The sequence below is a fragment of the Aspergillus fumigatus genome, chromosome 2 (assembly GCF_000002655.1).
Source record: "Aspergillus fumigatus Af293 chromosome 2, whole genome shotgun sequence".
NCBI lineage: Eukaryota > Fungi > Ascomycota > Eurotiomycetes > Eurotiales > Aspergillaceae > Aspergillus > Aspergillus fumigatus.
In genome coordinates, this window is record NC_007195.1 from 3,527,979 (window position 1) to 3,548,831 (window position 20,853).

Below are 20,853 nucleotides of genomic sequence, written 5' to 3' on the forward strand. Positions count from 1 at the left end.
GTGCGAAGCGGAAAGCAGACAAGATGGAGAGCGATTGGCTCGAACAAGTCTTCCAGCCGGAGAGTCTCTTAAATTCGCTGCAGGGAGGTACTCGTGTAGTCTGCAGCTCTACTCGATACATGCGCAAGGCGTGATTGCGAAATGCGACAGTGCAAGCGGCGACCCCGGCGACGGAATCAACCACTTGATGATTCAACTGTCAACAACTTTCGTCCCCACACTGCGTCACGTCCCGATAATGGACGGAGAGTGAGACGTCTGTCAACAGTCTAGCGAAAATGTTGCCGGAAGGCATATGGTATACATGCCCGTCAAAGATTAATTGGAAAGGAACAATTCACGCATACTCTTCCTTGATAATGGAAGTGACTTCAGGATCATCGAGAGGACGCGTTTCGCGCCACGAATCACGTGCCGCTCTTCCACTCTAGTGCCTTTCCAGATAGCAGCAATAGGCTGAATGCGGTATATCAGACGATCTATTGTATAGACTGGTATATATATAGCATATATATATAACAGCTATCTGAGGTATTTAAGAAAACCAGATGCCCTGATCGGAAGGTTGAATCAAACAACGCCATCCACAATGCAATATGTACGTGGACACTGCACGGACAGTACCACTTAAAGAGACTTTTGACAACCGAACAAATATGGGATATTGTAAGACGAAGGGACATGGTAAAAAAAAGCAGAGCTGATATCACTTGCGTTTCTTGCCCCCTCCACCTTCTGCATCCTGGTTCTTCCGCTTCCTCCCTTCCCGTCGCCAGTATTCGTCACGCTCCCGCTTCTCTCGCTCAGCTTTCTTTTCGAGACTCTCCGCGACCTTGGCGCGGTATACCTTACGACGCTCCTCTTGCTTCGCGGCTCGTTTGGCCTGCTTCTCATTCCGCAGAGTGGTGAGTTTCTGCATGAGGTCGCGCGCCTTCTTCTCCTCTCCACCAAGCACCACCGCGCGTTTCTGCATGTAGGTCTTGTCTTTATGTGCCTTCATTTGGGTGATCTGGGATTTGAAGGGGAGGTCTGCGGCCAGCTGCCGTGGGACACGGAGAGGGTTGAAATGACGAGTAGGCCGCTCGATCGGACGATAGGCTGAGTCTTTGTTCTGCGGAGTGGGGATACCCTTCTCGCGACGCACCTCACCGGTCAAACGCATACCCAGCCAACCGCTATCACCCTTACCTTCTTCGTCCAAATCGAGTAGATTCGTCACCGGGTTGTAGAAGCGATGTGGCTTGATAGGATACCATGCACGCAGGAAGACGATGTCGCTCATCAGGATCTTATCCTCAAAAGTGGCACGGAAGCATCCTTCGGGTTTGGCGAGGGCTCGCTTGATCTGACCACGGATGCCGGAGACGGTTCGGATCGAAGCACCCTCGAACTTGGCAATTTCAAGCGACGAGTTGAACATATCTTTGATGAAGGCGGTGTTCTTGAAGATCTTGTAAGGCACACCGGTAAGCTTCAACTTCTTGACGATCTCCGTGTGTTCGTCCACACTCAAGACCACACCAGTGGCCGCAATGCGGAAGCCTGGCGTCTTGTTCGAGAGGGACTGTACGCAGCTGAAACCTGTGTTTGGCGCGACAAGCGGGCCGTAGAAGGTAGCAAAGCAATGCATGTGCTCAGGGGTGTATTTAAGCATGCGGTTTCGTGTCCGGTTGTCGGATGTACTGTAGATGGGCAGGGTTTGGAAGCGACGCCAACCCAGGGAGAAAATCAGAGGATCGTTGGTCTTCAAGATCTTTTTGTGCCAGCGATGCCTCTTAATTCGGACCTGCACGTAACCGAATCGATCTTCGGTTGGCGCCAGGCCGCCAACAATCACTGGGAATCGAGGGTTGAACTTCGTGGCGAATTCGCAGGGCACTTTCTCGAGGACTATCCGGGCATAGGTTCCGGCTCTGAAGCCTTCTGCTCTGGCCCTCGAGGCAGGGTCAAGAGTTTCAAATTCAGCACGGTTGATGTCCTGCTGCTTTTGCAGCTTCGCCTTTTGCAGCTCATACCATTGGTCCTCGCCGAATTCTTCTTCGCCTACACCTCCCTGTCGCGCATTGTCTTTCGAGTTGGCAAAACCTTCGCGGTCTTCTTCCTCAAATCGCAGTCGGAGTTCTTCTTTCTTTTTGGCGTTGCGTTCACGCTCGGCCTCTAGGTCCACTGGACCTTCCTCCTTCTTAGGCTCCTCTCCGTCTTCGTTGTCGGAGAGTCCATTGAACACCTCACCGGTCTCGAGATCCTCAAAAGCGCCGTCTCCCTCGTCATCTTCGTCAAAAGCATCATCGAGGTCATCGTCATCCACGTCGTCATCATCGTCATGCCCACCAGAGAGTTTAGCGGTAGCGAAACGGCTCCGCAGAGCCTCGATCATATCACTATCTTGCCATTTCTGTTCCAGTTTCTCATAATCATATTCAGGAACAGCACGATAATCCGATTGTTCTTCCTTCTCTGTGTTGGTCTTCTTGAAGAAATCATCTTCATCTTCTTGGTGCTCTTCAGCTTCAGGTTGTTCGTCCTCATCGTCTTCGCCCCGCCATCTCTTCACCACATCCGCTGGCGCAATAGACTCGTCGTACATCATCCGGGAAAGGTCAGCAACACGGAACTTGGGTCGCTTGCCGTGAAGAGCCTTCGCATTGGCAATCATGTTTTCTTTCCAACGAAGCGCGCCGTCATCATCCTCCTCCACCTCGTCCTCGTCGACATCGCTTTCCAGCTCTTGATCCTCAACTGACGAAATGGAACCCAGGTCAGAATCGCTGTCCGCAAAGGCAAGATCTCCCTCTTCACGATGGGCACTGCCATTCTGCCTTGCTTTGAAATTCTCTTCAAAATCTGGTGGGGCGGAAACATCTTCCAGGTCACCATCCTCTTCATCACTGAGATCATCGTCTTCTCCATCCTCATCTATTTCTTCGTCTTCTCCACTTTCGAACCCTTCGTCCTCATCCAACAGCTCTTGTTGATCGTGCTCTCCTTCCATAATTCTCACTTTTCTTCTCTCTTTTCTGCCAACATTATCACCCTCATCATCTTCCGCCTTTTCCAACACCTCACCACCGCTGAAGAGACGGACACCACCCTCTGCCTCACCGAGCAATTTGCGCTCACCCTGCAAACCGACAACCAACTGCTCTCCCAAGCCGCGATCTTGATTGTCATCATCTTCACCTCGTTCGAAATTCGATGTCTTGACGTCAATGTAAACGGCATCCTTATCGACCAAAACACCACCGACATCTGACATGGGAGCAAATAGAAGTTTTTGCTTCTCGCCTAGTCTGCGTTTACTTGACTTGCCAGATGTCTTGGCAAGTTGCTGGTCCATATACGGGGTTGGACACGGGTCCGGGAGGGCCTCAATGCCCGCAACTGTCAAGTCACCAACACCAGGAACGTGGACTCGTGCCCCTTGAGCGGGGAAGTTCGTTCCTCTCAAATATCCGTACAGCGCGACGGTCCGGTCGCACTTGGGGTTCTCTTCAATCTGGGTTGGAGGTGTGATATCTAGAAATCGATCTGCAAGCGCATAAGGGTGAGAGTTTCGCCAAACCAACGGCCGAGGATTCTTCATGACGGACAGGAAGCGGGAGAGATTATGAATTTCGCGGTCAGGATAGCGGCCGTTCACCACGCCAGAGAGGTAGAAAAGCTTTGCACCGTTGTAGAGTTCACTCCAGAAACGGTGCTTCAACCGTTTTTTCGCCGCCCGAAGTGTGCTTTGCTTCTTGAAAAGATCCAGGTGCGTCAAAATGCCGAACACATTTCCAGGCATACCACTGGAGGCCAAGACATTGAGAAACTCCATGGTCTCCATCTCAAACCCATAATTACCATCGATCATCAGAAGAACAATATCCGCAATCTTGGAGATATCGATCATGCTAGCGAGGGAGTCGGAAGGACATTCGATGATCGTGAGCCGTCGGCGTTTGGCCGTCACCACCGTCAAAGGCCCTTTGGGTGTACTAAGTGTCTGTTTGGTATAACGACGAATCAAGGACTTAATTAGAGTGGTTTTTCCAACCTGCGAAAGTGAACGATTGTCAGAGCCTTCTTCTCAGACTTTCTTAGGGATGGTCGTCACCATCGAGCGGAATAACTTACACCTGGAGGTCCAACAACCGCAACGACAAGCGGAGGAGCCTCTTCGGGCAGGCGATCCACCAAGGGTACATGTAGCCTCTTTTCTTTGATCTAGATTGGTATAGAAATCAGTGAACAAGTTCTGCGGAGATAATGCAAGGATGAATGCATACATCGTGGGATCGCGCAGCCTGTCTGCCACCCTTTCCAGGATTCGAGAATGCGAATGCCTTTGGGTTAGGACCTGGAGAGCCAAGTATCATATCAGTATATTGTTTTCACAAAGAAAAGTCAAGCCAAAATGTCATGTCTGCATAACGAGCTTGTCAAGCACTGAACATACCGCTGTATTTCTTTTTCTCCTTTGCGGGCCGATGCGCCCTGTTCGCCTGATCCTCCATCGTGGTGATTCGAGGTCTATGACCTCTAAGGAAAAGTAATTTCCTATTGATGAAAAGATTTCAGCGCAAAGCGAAGCAAAACCGGCGATCTCTTCTTGATATTCTATCAAGCTAGACCCAAATTATTATTTCCTTTTTGCCGGCGCGGAATTTCTTCCCGCCGATATCAATCAAAAAAAGATTTTTTGCTCAAGAGCTGTAGCCTTATTGCCTGAGGCAGAATAATAGTCATCTGACTATGCCGTTATCGGACCCACTCCGGTCCGGTCATGCACAGGGCGGTGCCCTAGGATCCGGGCCGGCATATCTGGGAGAGACGGGAGAGTTCAATATCCATCTCGTAACCAAAAACGTTGATAGACATGGGGCAGTTCTGGGCTCTTGGGGTAATGAGCGGGGCTTGAACCATGTGGCATACGGCCGCCCTCGGAATGAAGCCGAATTGGCTCCCCTATTAAAGCCAGAGATTATCCGCCAGCGCAGACTGCCATTTGGCTTTGAGTCAAGGTTGTATAGCAGCGGTTTTCAGCGAGCACATCCATAATAATGTCTACATCTCGTCGGCCTCCACCAGCCTACACTGCCGCTAAGGATTCAGCAGTGTATGGCACGTCCCAAGTCTATAGGAAAATCTCGGAGAGTGCTTCCAGCGAATCTGGAAGGATTCTCGAGACATCATTCACTATCCGTCCCTGCTCCGGACAGGCCTGGGTGGTGCCAGCGGGGCATATTTGTCGACTGACTACACCCAAAGGACCGCAAGTGGGCGATCTCAACATTTGGAATGCGAATAATCCTCGAGAGCGACTTTGGGCTGCCCGCACGCGTCAAATTCACGCTTCCCATGTGTCAGTCGGTGACCGCTTGTGGTCAAACCTGCCATATCTACGACCTCTCGTCACCATAACCGGAGACTCTCTGAATGGTGGGCAATTGCATGAGGTTTTGGAAGTCAACGGGCAACGGAAGGAGGGTGTTGGCTTTGGTACATCAAAATGGGGTGGACGTGTTCATGATTTGCTCGGAACAAGATGTGATCCCTACGTCAATTTGCTTATGGGTGGAGAAACCTTTGACTTCCACTGCCACTCGAACTTGACACGCGCAGTCATGCCTTATGGCTTGACTGAATTGGATGTGCACGATGTGCTTAACGTCTTTCAAGTAACGGGTCTGGATGAGCAGGGAAAGTACTTCATGGAGACATCGCCAGCTAAGCCTGGAGAATACTTTGAGTTCTTTGCCGAAGTAGATGTGCTCTGTGCACTGTCGGCTTGTCCTGGAGGTATGGTTCCATGTTGAGTCCAGACTGGAGACCGGATACTAATGAGTCACTGCAGGAGATCTTTCTCAATGGGGATGGGAGGAGAAAGGCGAGAAGATGGGAGCTACTACCCGTCCATTGGGCGTAGAGGTCTACAAGTTGGCTGATCCCAAGATACTGGATGGTTGGAAACAGCCTGAGAGCCCCAACTATAGGGGACTGCATGGGTTGCAAATGCCACCACGGGAAACCGATGATAGTGGCTATGTTGGTCTATAGTTGCGTCCAAGAGCCTTTTTGTACCTCCTAGGAAACTCTGCAGAAAGGAAATTCGAGTCGAACCTGCGCCATGTTTCAAAGTGTACTCCACCCGGTCGAACGGTGAAGCTCCCTTTTTTGTTCTGAAGAACTGAGACCAGATCACAGCGTCCTTCCAATGTCAGCGCCGACAATCCCCACAAATGGTGGACAGTTCCAAGGAAGACCTTCAATTACCGTAGATCGAGTAGCTCAAATTTACAAAGTGTTTCAAATTATTATTCAATGCTCCAAAAGAAGCATTCTGAAAAGATGTTTCAGGCCTGTAGACCACTTTTGTACACCTACACGTGACCCGCTTACCCCACCTCCATCAGCTCACTCGATATCGTCATCGTGCTGCTACTTCAGATGCGCGGAGCCTTGTCAGCCACTTTGTTGGCGCAAAGATCTAGCATTTTGATAAATTTGTTGGCAGAATAGCGTCATCTTTCTCAACCTACACAAGTGTACACAACCTGAAAAGAAGCTTGATGACTATGTTACGGTTCCTTTTTTCTACATTGTGTATGACTTGCGCGGGTTGGCTGTAAACATTCATCTGATTACCCGCAATGACAACATCATTGCAATCTCTATTGCTGTAACATATAACGCAGACGTTTCAGCATAGTATGAGTAGATAGCTACACCACGAATCAGCTCTTTTATCCATAGTTTGAGTGCTAATTATTGTATGATTCTGGTAGCGTAAGCCTCGAGGCATGAGTTTGGGACCGACAGGTGGTTGCCTCCCATACTAGTTTCCCCTCTCGAGCTGCTTCCTTATCAGACCCCTTCCACTTCCAGACTGGGATCCCCGCAGGCCATATAAATCGTCCCTCTCCCCTCAAGTTACCCACCTGACCCATCCTGTTACTTTCTTACGGCTTACTACCTTACCTTCCGAACAGACTCTCGCGTTGTCACCTCCTGCCTGCCGCAACAGTCAAGAACTCAACACCTTAATAGAATCCGCATAGCGTCTTTGAAGATGCCCCTTTACAATGTCCGTTGGCCACTTGTAACAAGTCCCAACATCCATGGAAGCTCTGGCTGATCCGTATATTTTAGATCACCCTGAAACCAGATGCTCAACCCGAGGAGCTGGAGAAGTGAGTCCCCCTTTAATGATCGACTTCCAGCTGCATATGCTTACGTCTATCTTCTCCCTTCTAGAGCAAAGAAGTCTGCCCAGGAACAAGGGGGAACAATCAAGCACGAGTTCACTCTCATCAAGGCGTTCACGTATGGCATTCTTCCTTTGCTCTGCCGAGTTGGACGTTATTCGGCTGACCTTCAATCAGCGTCGAATTTCCAGAGGAGCAAGTCGGTGTCCTCGAGAACAACCCCCACGTCCACGTCGAGAAGGATCAAGAAGTAAAGCTTCAGTGATACAAAATGCCGACTAGGGCTCTCTCGAATCTCACCGTAGCCCATCCTCCATTCCATAGGGCCTGAACTTGGTGGATCCGTGTCATTTTCGGAGGATGATACCCTATCTGAATGGCATATCTTCAGACCTGGACCTCGGCTACAGTTATGTGTAGCTATATGCATGCATTATAGATACTCTACTAGTATACTTGTGACGTGGTATTCCCTCCGGAATAATGACTCCCAGTCCTCCCCTATTCCGTAACCAACATCGACTGCGAATCAGCTGGTATGAAAGACCAGAACACGAAGAAGAGAATCATACAGTGGAGAGCAAAGGCTAATCATCGTTGGATCAGAGTATCAAGACAGACTCTAAACGTGAAACACTAATGCTGATGTGTTCATATCAGAGAGAGTTGCACTTGCTGAAGACCTTCATGTGATGTGATGCGCCAATCATGGCTTAGAGTTAGGGGATACCTATCACGTGGCAATATCCATTTTCAGTAAAGTCGCATGGGGACGGCGATCCGGAGTTAAGGTGAAGTCATCGTTGGATAGTTAACAACGACCTGACTCAACCATTGTCGCTCGGCTCTGTTCATGATGGCTAGCACCCATGATGGCAACCACAAGCACTCTTAGAGTATCGACTCTGATATGGAAGCATCAACTGAAAGGTCAATTACCATCTCGTCCCCTTTACATGGCGCGATGTTACTCGACATCACCATCTCCAGATCAGCACGAGTCGGCTTTACATCTGCCATTTGCGCATGGAGCGAATGATGAAGTCGCGCGTCTTGCGGGTAGCCGCCGATGCCCATTAACGCTTGCAGACCTACTCAAGTGAGTGAGGCATTGCCTATTTTTTCGAGACATCCGATCATTTCTGACCCACTCTGTCTTCCTACAGACACGGACGCCCGCCTTTGTCAAAAGAGGCGCTACTCGCGTCTGCGAATTTCACACTATCCCTTCTACCTGCCCGACTGGCATCTCGTATACAGGCGTTACGAAACCTCCCTTTTATCGTCGTTTCAAACCCACACATCTCGAAGATCTATAACAATTACGTCCACTCCTTATCGACTCTTCTGCCCTATCAGCAACGGAAGGTCACCACGCTGGAAGAGGAGAATAAGTTCGCAGATGTACTGGCGGACCTAGTGCATACGCATTCAAATACCATACCCATACTGGCACGGGGGTTTCTTGAATGCAGGAAGTATATCAGTGCAGCCGATGTGACTCGATTCCTAGACACCCATCTACGAGCGAGGATTGGCACCCGGCTTATAGCAGAGCAACATCTGGCCCTTCACTTTGCCTCGCAGCCAGTAAGTGATGTCGGTTCCAGAACAGAGAAGTCGTCTGAGAACACGGTCCCGTCGAATTATATAGGTGTGATTGACACCGCCCTTCAGCCGGCTCGCATAGTGAAGGTCTGCGAAGATTTCGTTGGGGAGATTTGTGAGCTGAAATATGGCGTGCGGCCGCGGCTAAAGATTGGGGGACAAGCCGACGCCACGTTTGCGCACGTACCTGTGCATGTCGAGTACATCATCACCGAGCTTCTGAAAAATGCTTTTCGCGCTGTTATTGAGTCGGGAAACGAACGGGAGCCCATTGAAGTCACGATTGCGGCGGCTCCAGACGTCCCGACCCATCAAGTTCACAATGTGCTCGGAATTAAGTCAAATGCCCCAGGTATCTACCCTGATGCCGATGTTGGCTTTAAGATGGACACCGTGGTGGGTACGGCAGATGCCAATGAGTCAATTAAATTCTCGACGCCATCGTCGCAGAGCATAACCATTAGGATACGGGACAAGGGTGGTGGCATTCCTCGTGAAGTATTGCCCAACATCTGGTCCTACAGTTTCACTACGTTCTCCGATTCGAACCTGCTGGAGCCGGATAACGGAAATCTCGATGCCCTAAACACAATATCTGCTAGTGGGGGCCAGCTGAGCAGTATTGCGGGACTTGGATATGGATTGCCGCTTAGCAGAGCATACGCGGAATACTTTGGTGGCAGTATCGCTATTCAGAGTCTGTGGGGCTGGGGGACGGATGTTTATCTTACTCTTCAAGGAGTTGGCAAGATTGAGTAAGAATTAATTGAGGTCCTGACTGGTTGCTTTGGCGCTCGCCGCTGTGATGGATGCTGCCATGAAGCACGTCAGGCAGTTTACCTCACCTGCCACATGCTGCCTCCTCGGGTCAAATTGAGACATTTAGATAAAGATTTCTTTTCCGGCTGATGACAAGACGTCTCACTCCAGCATTGCCACTACAATCTCGGACCTGGTGATGATTGCTTCACGAAAAGATCGACGAAATCCATGATGAGTAGGTTGTCCTTCCTAGTCTCTTGGAGGATCTTCGAGATTTCTGTCTCGGTAAACATTAACCGCATGTTTTTGGTGAACTTTTCTTGCACCGCTCGAGCTGTGGCAGGATTTCGTACGTGGCCGGCTGGGTACTCTATCAGAACTTCGGCCAGTTCTGAACCATCCTGCAGGTGAACTGTGAGTACGGAACCGATGCTCTTCTTATTTAGGTCCAAATAGTCCCTCGTAAGGTGCTCGTCAACGTGAATGAAGATCCTCTCTCGCAGAGAAGCCAGCTCTTCGCTCTCGGCCCAGTAACTCTCATCTCGATAGTCACTCACCTCGGGCGGAGAGCCCTTCAGAAAGGCGAGCGCAATCACGTACTGAATGCAATGGTCACGATCGGCAGCATTACACAATGGCCCTCGCTTATTGATGATCAAATCCGCCGCTTGGGTCGTCCGAACCTCAACTCTGGCAATACATCCCGGCCCTAGCCCTCTCGCCCGCAGCTTACCAAGTTGGACAAGTGCCGCCTCAACAGCCGCAATTCCATGACCCTCCACCGGCATCAACTTGAACAAGGTATTCTGGATCGTCCACACCCCGAACGGCCGTGGCATCTCGAACCCACTCGCCCCAAAAGTCCGCGCATAGAACCCAAATGGCAACGAACTCAGCGGCGTCGGTGCTCCAGGCTGTCCAGCACGCACAAGCAGAGCCAGATGCACCGCGCGCATACATGCATCTCCAGCCGCCCAACCTTTCCGCGGGATCGTGTTCGCGCCCGTCCGGTAAACCCTGCTCGAATGGCCGTCCATCCAGACATGCGAGAGTGTCGCCTGCGTCTTTTCCTCTGTTAGGCCGAGGAGCCAGGCGACCACGGCGGCCGAGGCCAGCTTGACAAGGATGACGTGATCGATGCCGAAGGCGTTGAAGGCGTTCCTGATCTGGTAGCAGCCTTGGATCTCGTATGCTTTTATGAGCGCGGTGAGCAACGTGCGCATCGTGAGTGGGGGCCCGGTATGCTTGTATCTCCCTGATGCGGAGGCGCGACATAGCCAGTCTGCGACTGCGAGGATGGCGCCTAGATTATCTTTCCCCCTGTCGTCAGTGCTACTCACTCCGATATGAAGGAAGAGTCTAGCTACCAGAGGGATGTCCCCATTCTGCGCCGCTTAGCGCATCATTATGATCCAGGTATCGGATCAAAGTGCCCATGTCGAATGCGCCCTTGACCGGGTCCAGACTGAGATTCGTTCCCGGTAGTCGGAAGCCATTCGGGACCTCTGTACCTGGCACAGTCGGGCCCAGTAGTTTCTGGCACTCTTCGCTCGTGGAGAGGGTTTCGATGGCGCATCCCATGGCGTCTAGCAGGGCCACGCGTGCAGCTGACCAGGCCTTTTGGTCGTCGATCTGGTAGTGGAATACATACTGGGTGATGTCAACTATGGGTTTGTCGTATGGACAGGACATGCTGTTGGAAGGAGCATGTACGCTCAGGTTGACGGAACGCAGGTAACTGATAACGATGCTTGATTTAATGTATTGAAGCCTTGCCATCAGCGATCTTGGTTTGTCTGCTAAAAGTTAGCGTGAGGTTGCATTGAAGCTGACATCGACGCTCAAACGTGCCACAGGATAGTAGTACATGTCCACCCTAATACATCCAACGTAGGATCATAGGCATCACTTGCCAAAACATCTCGAGATATATACAAAGTTGACTGAAAGGATATATATACATTTAGTAGATCGCGGCAGCTCACCCAAAGCAATTTATAGTTCAGTAAAAGCAGACATATGCCGGCCAAAATAGGCAAGACTAAAATCCTCCGACACCTCTCACCCTTTGTACAGCACCAATAACCCCTTTAGCCCAACTGAAGCGTCCAGGGTCAACCCCAATAGAACCCTTGGGCATTTCGCCAGTAACCGGATCATGCCAGCATCCGTCCTCGGTGCTCACAGCGCCATAAAGCGCCGTGTTCTGGCTCTGGTTTATCTGCTCCAACCAGATACGGCACACAAGCGGCGAGTCGAGAAGGAGATTCACTTCCTGGCTGTGGTAAAAGGACTGCGTGTCGAGGTTTCCGTTTCCTGAATCGTCAGCACATTTGTATCATGAGGTCGTATGGTACTCACCCTGTATAGCCACACGCTCATCAATGATCATAAGTTTAATGTGGCAGCTTCGCTTTTTGTATTTATTGTGGATCGGTTTGGTTTGGTCTTTGGCTACGTAATTAAATATGCGAAGTCGGGAGCGTTCTTCGTCCGTATGCAGGGAGAGGTATAGCCGATTCGCGATCATCTCGTTTGTGCCGTTCTGAAAGGGAAGGAGTTGGCCTGCGTCGTTGTAGCCAAGGCACAGATAACATGTAACGGTGACACCGCGACGGACTGCGTCGAGGAGCGCCTCCAGGATGGGCTCTGCGTTCATATTTGGTGTCTGGATGAAGATGGAGTGCTTCGCGTGTTTGAAGGCGGAGAGGAAAGCTGAGTTTTGTGGAGTGTAGATGCTGGTATGGTTTGGCGCTGAAGAAGTGTTAGCAGTTGTATTCTTTCTCAATTATCAATAGAGGAACTTGCCTCCCCAGGGTTCTCTGTTGACCAGGGCCATGGGAAATGGCTTGTGAGGTGGTAGAATCACGTATGGTCGCATTGGAGGTTCCTGGTCGCTATCTGGGGCGTTACCCGTTGTGTCTCGCTGAATCGTAGTATCTGAATGATCATTCAGCTTGCGGTCAGTCAATCCACGGGGGCAGGAAACCTACTCAGATGACGAGTGACAGCTTGGGTTTTTGATTCCCCTGCTCGGGGACGAATAGTGTCGTTGACCCTTTGCGCCTCGTGCTGGATGTCACAATCATAATGAGGTTCCAGCGTCGTGTGCTCAGGCAACGGAGAACGTAGGTCCTTATTTGAGTCAGACCTTGAATGCTGAGCTGAGATGCCCGGAATGTCTGCGCTTGCGGCCGAAGAGGACAGCATAGGGAGGGACGTCTTGAACGCCTTTCCCCAAGAGATCAGCGCAGTATCATAGAACGAATCCACAATGGGTCCTTCGACATGGACTAGCATCTCAAGGTTGTCATTGTCCTGAACATTACTGCTCTGAAGTAAAGCTATCCTTCGATCAATGATGATGAACTTGGCGTGAAAAGTTCCAACGATAGGGCGGTGGTAGTTGGTGACCTGGAGGTCGATGTTGGGGATTTCACTTGAAGGAGGCAGTCGGACTTTGCCATTTGGATCTGCATACTGCTTCTCATCCACTCTCAGGTGGTTATCCCAGAGCTGTTGAGGATTTCCCCGGTCGTATAACACTTTCACGACCACTTTGCTCCCCCGCTCTCCCGCTCGCCTTGATAGCTCCCGAAACGCGTTGGTTACGAGCGTCGATGCATCGGAGTATATCCAGAAATTGGTTCCCAAGAATACCTCCTTCTCAGCTCGAGCGATACAGTTCGCCACATGCCGACACAGATCTGGCAACGGAGCCACGATGGTCAAGGGAACAACTCCGTGACTGCCCATCAGTGGTGGAGAGACGACTCCTCCCAGAGGGTTCTTGTCCAACGTACAGAGAGCGTCATGGTATATCTTGATAAAAGCGAGTCAGGAATAATTCATCATACCCACCATAGATGCTGCTATGATGAAGGGGATATTCAAACAAACCTTAAGAAATAGATTACTCGGTTTTGCTGTTCCCCAGTTTCCACAATCATACGCTCTCTGCAGGGGGTCTTGACGGGCAGCGGTCGACTGCTTGGTTTCAAAGAGCTTCTCCTTCAGTTTGTAGTCATAATACAGTTTATGAAACAACTTTGCTGGTGATTGGCTTGGATCTCTTGCTAGCTCCGAGCTTACTGTCTTCTCGTGGTGGCATAGTCGGTACACGTTCTCTGAGATCATGTCGCAGCAGGTATGGCTATCGCTCGTTGGCTGGCGAATAATCCAAGTGACCAGAGAGCTCAGGCAGATTGATAAGACTGTTCCAGACAGCTTCAGAACGGCTGCGAGGATAGTCATCAGGCTGGTCAGATAACTTCTGCGCCTGAGACATGTCCTGGGAATGACGTATAGAAGGCCTCTGTTCCAGATCTCGCCTTAGCAAGCCATACTGACAACTAAGAACAGGCAGCATGATTTCTCGAGACCTCGACAACCGTCTAATTATAAGTTCCACCCCATCACTATCTTCGTCGTTTAGCGTATGACGAAAAGCGTGGGACTTTAAGCGGACTCTCGGACGAGGTCGACGTCATAGGCGTAGGTACCCCGGCAGCATTTTCAGGTATACATCCTCTACAGTTCCCATTAAGTCTAAATAGTATTCTCATTTCACATGAATGATTCAGTTCCATTTTGACCTGCTGATTTTGGAAATTCTCGGTCAGAGCGATTCGACAACTGGTTCTATAGGTGGGAAGACACTGCATTCAACCTATTATTGATCCCTAATCGGACATCGCAGAGACAATACGATAGTCCAGTTTCAACCGTGGCCCTCCCACTAAGAGATAGCAAGGAAGCTTAGCAGTCACTAAACAGTTTTAACTACTCATGTCATGGCCTATTCCTATCCTCGCAGGCTTCGCAGCGCCAATTAACCCCGCCGGACCACTATATTATATCCAGCGGCCCAAGCAGTTGTGATCGACGGATAAGAATGAAGCCCGGCACTAGCTGAGTATGTGGATTTGCCATTATAAGAATTTTCCCACCTGGTCATAAACCATGCAACAAGTCGACAGCACGGTAGGAAACGTCAGATACTGGAGTCCTTCCGATACATTTGCTCGTATCTAGTTGGTCGCGCCAATGGTTTATCCATGTCACTCCACAACGTCACAAGCCACGCTAGATCTTGGATAAAAGCTTGCTACACAAGGCCTCACAATACTATATCGAATGCAAATCTCCCGTAGAGGCAACAGCTGCAATCCTGTCAGGTAGTTCTTCGCAGATATATGTATCTGGCATCTTGGGCATCAGATCCGTCAGGTTGCCAGCAATCAGACCTCATCTAGCTCATACCCCCCGCCCCGATCTGTGAGAGGTGTTCAAGGGCGCTTCCACATCATCTGTTACGTTCTCAGTATGCCGGCAAGTTTGGCGGGTCAAGTAGGTTCGTTTTGATTTTGGAAAACAGGTTCACAATTGAACTGACTGCAGATGAGTGTACGAAAGCACCGTCACCGAGTATGAAACTTGAACATCAACACCAGAACTTCAATATACAGCAGTCTTCTACAGCAGTTTCTACAATAAAATTAACTTGAACCGTACAAATAAGGAAACTTATGCCACATACCAGTACCCAATATCAAACGGACTTTACCCCGCAGCGGAGATACTGCGATGGCTTCACGATAATCCCCGGGCATCCCCCTCTGTTGGGGTACTGTTGACCTTTGGAAGCTGCCGAAATAGTGAGCCAGATACCTGAGTTGTGTGATGATCATTATTAATCCTTCGGACTTCTCTCCTGCACGGCGATGTTTCCGCTGAGTTGCAGGTATTTATAGGAAACCTGAGGGTTTGCTGCGACTCCCTTCACTCGTTCTATATGATCTGGAATCTTTGCTTATCATCAAGTGAAGTTGATCATTTCCGTTCAATTCCTACTGGTATCTCCAACGATGTATGTGCTTATCGTACATATCACACCGTCAAAAGCTGACACTGCAGTGACCAGGGTTTATACCGCATCTTTCGCCTTCTTCGAGGCGCTTTGGGAGGTAGGAAGCTTTCGCCATTAAATACATCTCAGTGGCTGACTTCTTCAGGCTGGAGTCACACATGCGTTCGTCAACTTGGGTTCCGATCATCCATCGATCCTGGAGGCCATGGTTAAGGGCCAGAAGGAGAAGCCAGACCAATTCCCCAAGATCATCACCTGCCCCAATGAGGTATTTCTAGAGATTCGCCTCTCCCATACCCTGTCGCATTCGGAGACAGGTCCGACTTCAACCTGCTGACATTGCCTCCTACGCTAGATGGTTGCTCTCTCCATGGCAGATGGCTACGCTCGACTTACCGGAAAGCCTCAGTGCGTGATTGTTCACGTAGATGTCGGAACACAAGGCTTAGCCGCCGCTGTACACAACGCTTCCTGCGGCCGTGCTCCGGTTCTGATCTTCGCCGGCCTCTCCCCATTCACAATCGAAGGAGAGATGCGCGGCTCTCGCACCGAATATATACACTGGATCCAAGACGTTCCCGACCAGAAACAGATCGTGTCCCAGTACTGTCGTTATACGGCCGAAATCAAATCCGGCAAGAACATAAAACAGATGGTTAACCGGGCACTTCAGTTTGCGACAAGTGATCCGAAAGGACCCGTTTACCTGACCGGTGCTCGAGAGGTTATGGAAGAGGAGATAGAGCCCTACACACTAGCTCAAGGCGTCTGGGGACCGGTTGCGCCATCGGCTTTGACACCAGAGGCCGTTGAGCTGATCACCTCTCATTTGGCTGCCGCCAAAGAGCCTCTAGCGATCGTAGGCTACTCAGGTCGCTCTGCTCGAGGGGTAAAAGAGCTGGTCACACTCGCGGATACGTTCAAGGGACTTCGGGTTTTGGACACGGGCGGGAGTGACATGTGCTTTCCGGGCGACCATCCTGCATCGTTAGGACTCCGTTACGGGGTTCATGACGCTATCAAGACCGCCGACTTCATCCTAGTCGCCGATTGCGACGTACCATGGATCCCAACACAGTGCAAACCGTCGGACTCAGCCAAGATCATCCACATTGATGTTGATCCGCTCAAGCAGCAAATCCCTGTCTTCTACATTCCCTCACTAGCGACTTTTCGCGCGGAGTCTGCGACGGCATTCAAGCAGATCAACGACTTCATCGCGTCTAGCAAGGCTCTACAGGAGGTGGTCCATTCTGAAGAACAAGTCGCATTCGGACAGCGCCGGGAAGAAGAATATAAGAAGGCGCGTCAAGCTGTTGCCGACCTTGCTGCAGTACCTTCGGGAGGCGACGACGCTGCACTGAATGCATCTTACCTTATGGCTCAAGTCCGAAAGTTTTGCCCAGAAGACACCATCTGGGCCATTGAAGCGGTAACCCTTACCGCAATTGTAGCCGACCAGATCAATGCCACCCTACCCAACTCCTGGATCAACTGCGGTGGTGGTGGCCTTGGATGGTCCGGTGGCGGTGCCTTGGGAATCAAGCTGGCTACCGACGATCAGCACGGGGGAAAGAACAAGGGTAAATTCGTGTGCCAGGTGGTGGGCGACGGGACGTTCCTCTTCTCAGTACCTGGCTCCGTTTACTGGATTGCCCGGCGCTACAATATCCCAGTGCTCACGATTGTGCTAAACAACAGGGGCTGGAATGCACCCCGCAGAAGCATGCTTCTAGTCCACCCCAACGGAGATGGCTCGCGTGCAACAAACGAAGATCTCAATATCTCTTTCGCTCCTACCCCAGATTACTCAGGCATCGCAAAAGCTGCAGCTGGAGGTGAGCTTTGGGCTGGTCGCGTGGCTACAGTAGCTGAGCTGGGCAAGCTTCTACCAGAGGCTATCCAGAGTGTGCTCAATGGGACCGCAGCTGTCCTGGAAGCCCAGCTAGACGGGACCACTGGAAAGTATGTTGAGAAGAAATAGGGGAGACTCATAAGTCATCTGCCCTTTTCCTAGCCAATTGAATGCTTTCGCCTACTAGACGACTCTTTGCCATCTTTATAGAGCGGATTTTAGCGGAGTAAACTAGAATTTAATTCATGTTGATGATAATTGTCCCAGCGCAGCCTCGCCATTCTGACCGAAAGTTTGTGCTTGACGGCTGTCCGGCACTTATCAATCAACGTGGCTCCGATCCCGGCGGTAGCCTTATCTATGCGTGCGGGGCACATGATTACAGTTAACCATCTGTACGAGTCAACATTACGGAGTATATTTCGCAGGACAAGCAGAGAGCGTAGTCATGGTACCTATGCAATTGTTGCTAGGATTGTAAACATAGGAGCAAGATCAATGGCAATGGCCATGCCCCTAAGTCATGTAAAGTATGTACAGTATCCTCAACAACGAGCATATCTGAATGTGCAATCATGAAGGCGTATCCAACTGTACGATACCGTACAACCAACCCGATTAGGTAGTCTGCTAGTATCCCCCTCCCGCGCCCTGTCAATGATCAATGACCAGGCCCTTGCTTAATCCCCCAGAAGCGCGGATACAACAGGTCAATTAGATAAGAGAAATCCAGCAGGGATACCTTCTATCCATTGAGCGTCCAGCACACCTGCTCCCCAGCTTCGAACAATGACAGTTGTGCGTGACCTCCCTCATAGGTCGAGATATGGTGATTCGTGACATTCGTCAATCCTCATCGGGCGGAACGGACCCGCCTTCTCGGATGTGTCGTCGGCGGAGACAAAAATGGCGTTGGTATTGTGACTCAAATTGCCGGACTTTCCTCCTGCACTGATTGACGGGGTATTCGCTATTGCTAAGTCAGTATTCTTTGGAGTTGTTGCTGTGTCTCCAGGCCTGTCTACTTATTGTGATTGTGAATATCGCAGACTGATCTAAACTTACCCTGGGCAATTAGAATTATTATCCGCCACCAGATCAGAATTCCCGAAACGAGAAAATGAGTCCTTCGATCGACGTTAAGAGCCCAGATACATCTGCCGGCCCATTGACAATCGATGGCATTGCAGATCTGAGGGCAAAGAGTGCGCCAATTCCTACAGGTGTCGCGCCTGGTACGAGCAGTGATATGTTCAAGAGCCCTGTGAGTGCAATCGGTTAGGGGTTTGCGAACGGCGCTGATTTTCTGGTTCTCTCCAGTCATGCTATACCAAGCCGAAAGCGAAGAGGTGGGACCGTAAGTCTTTCCAGTCTTCCGGAGTATCGGACGCATACACCTGTCTTGGGTGCCATAGAAATCTCGCTGACCGATCTAAAGACTACCTTTCCGAAGAATCAAAGTCCCGACAGGTTAGCCCGCTGGATAATCAACTGGGTGAATGGAAATGGGGCTAAACTTTGTCTTAGCAATCTACATTGAAGGGTGCTGCGCGTTACCTTAAGACTCCAGGTATCCCATCCCGTCAATCTCTTCATAACCGCGATATTGGTCCACATGAAATGCTGATCCTGACTACTGTAGGTCTCATCTCGTTGGGTGGTGGTCTGCCGTCGCCAGAATATTTCCCTTTCGAAGAGATTAGCGTGAAAGTCCCAACGCCGCCGGGATTCTCCCCTCACGAGACCCAGGAATCCGGCGCTGTCCTGACTGCCAAGAAAGGGGATGTCCAAGCTGGCAGAAGTCTTTACGGTACATACTGAAACTTCGAGGAACATATCCGTTGCTGATTTCCCCGCAGATCTCGAGGTTGCTCTTAACTATGGACAATCCACCGGTTCCCCTCAGCTCCTCAGATTCGTGACTGAGCATACCGAGGTATGAGCTCCTGAAGAACTAAATTACCTGCGGTCATTAACAGGATCAGCTTATTCACAACCCCCCATATGCCGACTGGCAATGTTGTTTGAACGCTGGTAGCACATATGGGTGGGATACAGTACTCCGAATGCTCTGCACCAGAGGCGACTACATCCTGATGGAGGAGTACACATTCTCTAGCGCCAAGGAGACCGCTCTTCCGTTGGGAGTCAAGGTGGCATCGGTCAAGATGGATGCTGAAGGTCTTCTGCCCGAGTCGCTCGACGAGGTCTTGAGCAACTGGGATGAAGCTTCTCGGGGCAGCCGCAAGCCATTTGTGCTGTACACGATTCCAACTGGCCAGAACCCTACCGGTGCCACGCAGCAGCTGGAGAGACGCAAGGCTGTATACAAAGTGGCACAGAAGCACGACTTGATTATCGTGGAAGATGAGCCTTACTACTTCTTGCAGATGCAGCCATACACCGGACCCGACCGCGAGCCTGTTCCTCCTCCTGCCAGCCACGATGAATTCATCAAGTCTCTCATTCCTTCGTACCTGAGCCTAGATGTCGATGGGCGTGTGCTCCGACTTGAATCCTTCTCCAAGGTTCTTTCACCCGGCTCACGGACCGGTTGGATTGTTGGCCCGGAGCAGCTTGTCGAGCGATTCATGCGCAATTGCGAGACAGGTGCCCAACATCCAAGCGGCATCTCACAGATTGTTCTGTTCAAGCTTCTGGACGAACACTGGGGCCATTCCGGCTACTTGGACTGGTTGATCAACCTGCGTATGCAGTATACCGGTCGCAGAGACGCCATTGTCAACGCGTGCGAGAAGTATCTTCCTAAGGAGATTGCTAAGTGGAACCCTCCTGCCGCAGGAATGTTTGTGAGTATTTCTCCACCTACGATTTGACGAACCTAGTCCGAAGGCAAATCGGCTGACACTGATACCCTCTTAGCATTGGATTGAGATCGATTGGCAGAAGCATCCTGCCGTGGCTTCGGGTAAGTCCCGCGAGGCTATCGAGGAGGCTGTCTTCCATGCTGCGGTTAATAACGGTGTGCTCGTCTCGCGAGGCAGCTGGTTCACCGCAGCTGGTCACAACGAGGGCAACCTGTTCTTCCGCGCTACCTTTGCGGCTGCCAGCTCGGAAAACATTGCGGAGGCTATTGCTCGCTTCGCAACTGCCCTTAGAACCGAGTTCTCTTTGTAGATAGATCGACCGTGATTGACCGTGATTATCCTAGATATTCTACGGGAGTAGAATGGGACGCATAATATTTACCATGAGTTTTGTGCAGTGAACTGGGGAAAGCTCCATTCATTCAGAATACGATGCTCTCAAGTTCAGCCGGGTAGGCTGTTGTAGACTGGACAGTAGTCATTCCTGATGCTAAATCTCCTTTAATATTATGCCCACAAATCAGTGAACTTGCACATAAAACTAAGATAGTATGATTGAATGCTCATCGATGCAGAGATTTCTGGTCACAGTAGTATACGGTTAAGTCAATACAATGAGTGTTGTTTAAAGCTAAGAAGGTAGCCGACCTCAAGCACAGATTGGGGTCTCCAGATTGGGCCTAAATTAGTGTCCGCTTTTTAGCGTGGTTTCACACTCATTGCCACATTCTCACTCACAAGGAG

At 50.5% G+C, this 20,853-nt stretch overlaps 8 protein-coding genes across 8 annotated transcripts; 5 read left to right on the top strand and 3 right to left on the bottom strand.

The window, feature by feature from the left end:
* Positions 1–392: 392 nt before the first annotated feature.
* Positions 393–4,648, bottom strand: AFUA_2G13570 (GTPase BMS1). The gene is made up of 4 exons (XM_750597.2): positions 4,439–4,648; positions 4,269–4,339; positions 4,117–4,206; positions 393–4,036 (listed from the first exon to the last, which is right to left on the bottom strand). Exons 1-4 carry the CDS (start codon positions 4,494–4,496, stop codon positions 707–709), a joined length of 3,549 nt encoding a protein of 1,182 aa, XP_755690.1. The 5' UTR covers positions 4,497–4,648; the 3' UTR covers positions 393–706.
* Positions 4,649–4,811: 163 nt separating this feature from the next.
* AFUA_2G13580 (urea carboxylase-associated family protein) lies at positions 4,812–6,389 on the top strand. The gene is made up of 2 exons (XM_750598.2): positions 4,812–5,781; positions 5,837–6,389. Exons 1-2 carry the CDS (start codon positions 5,043–5,045, stop codon positions 6,037–6,039), a joined length of 942 nt encoding a protein of 313 aa, XP_755691.1. The 5' UTR covers positions 4,812–5,042; the 3' UTR covers positions 6,040–6,389.
* Positions 6,390–7,147: 758 nt separating this feature from the next.
* On the top strand, positions 7,148–7,452 carry AFUA_2G13590 (uncharacterized protein; the record flags this gene model as incomplete). The annotated part of the gene is made up of 2 exons (XM_750599.1): positions 7,148–7,305; positions 7,365–7,452. The coding sequence occupies 2 exons, from the start codon at positions 7,148–7,150 to the stop codon at positions 7,450–7,452; spliced, it is 246 nt and encodes an 81-aa protein (XP_755692.1).
* A 691-nt stretch (positions 7,453–8,143) lies between these two features.
* On the top strand, positions 8,144–9,554 carry AFUA_2G13600 (alpha-ketoacid dehydrogenase kinase family protein; the record flags this gene model as incomplete). The annotated part of the gene is made up of 2 exons (XM_750600.1): positions 8,144–8,286; positions 8,354–9,554. 2 exons carry the CDS (start codon positions 8,144–8,146, stop codon positions 9,552–9,554), a joined length of 1,344 nt encoding a protein of 447 aa, XP_755693.1.
* Positions 9,555–9,733: 179 nt separating this feature from the next.
* On the bottom strand, positions 9,734–11,336 carry AFUA_2G13610 (putative 2-methylcitrate dehydratase (PrpD); the record flags this gene model as incomplete). Its single annotated transcript, XM_001481625.1, has 2 exons — positions 9,734–10,869; positions 10,925–11,336. The coding sequence occupies 2 exons, from the start codon at positions 11,334–11,336 to the stop codon at positions 9,734–9,736; spliced, it is 1,548 nt and encodes a 515-aa protein (XP_001481675.1).
* Positions 11,337–11,598: 262 nt separating this feature from the next.
* On the bottom strand, positions 11,599–13,811 carry AFUA_2G13615 (IQ calmodulin-binding motif protein; the record flags this gene model as incomplete). Its single annotated transcript, XM_001481626.1, has 5 exons — positions 11,599–11,873; positions 11,919–12,311; positions 12,366–12,497; positions 12,551–13,379; positions 13,458–13,811. 5 exons carry the CDS (start codon positions 13,809–13,811, stop codon positions 11,599–11,601), a joined length of 1,983 nt encoding a protein of 660 aa, XP_001481676.1.
* A 318-nt stretch (positions 13,812–14,129) lies between these two features.
* AFUA_2G13620 (uncharacterized protein) lies at positions 14,130–17,553 on the top strand. The gene is made up of 5 exons (XM_077804193.1): positions 14,130–14,204; positions 14,257–15,426; positions 15,481–15,523; positions 15,572–15,694; positions 15,782–17,553. Coding segments are annotated over exons 2-5 (1,797 nt in total). The 5' UTR covers positions 14,130–14,204; positions 14,257–15,424; the 3' UTR covers positions 17,411–17,553.
* A 202-nt stretch (positions 17,554–17,755) lies between these two features.
* On the top strand, positions 17,756–20,544 carry aro8 (aminotransferase-like domain-containing protein). The gene is made up of 9 exons (XM_750603.2): positions 17,756–18,261; positions 18,331–18,545; positions 18,602–18,638; positions 18,720–18,751; positions 18,809–18,851; positions 18,924–19,091; positions 19,141–19,217; positions 19,267–20,091; positions 20,165–20,544. Exons 2-9 carry the CDS (start codon positions 18,402–18,404, stop codon positions 20,417–20,419), a joined length of 1,581 nt encoding a protein of 526 aa, XP_755696.1. The 5' UTR covers positions 17,756–18,261; positions 18,331–18,401; the 3' UTR covers positions 20,420–20,544.
* Positions 20,545–20,853: the final 309 nt, after the last annotated feature.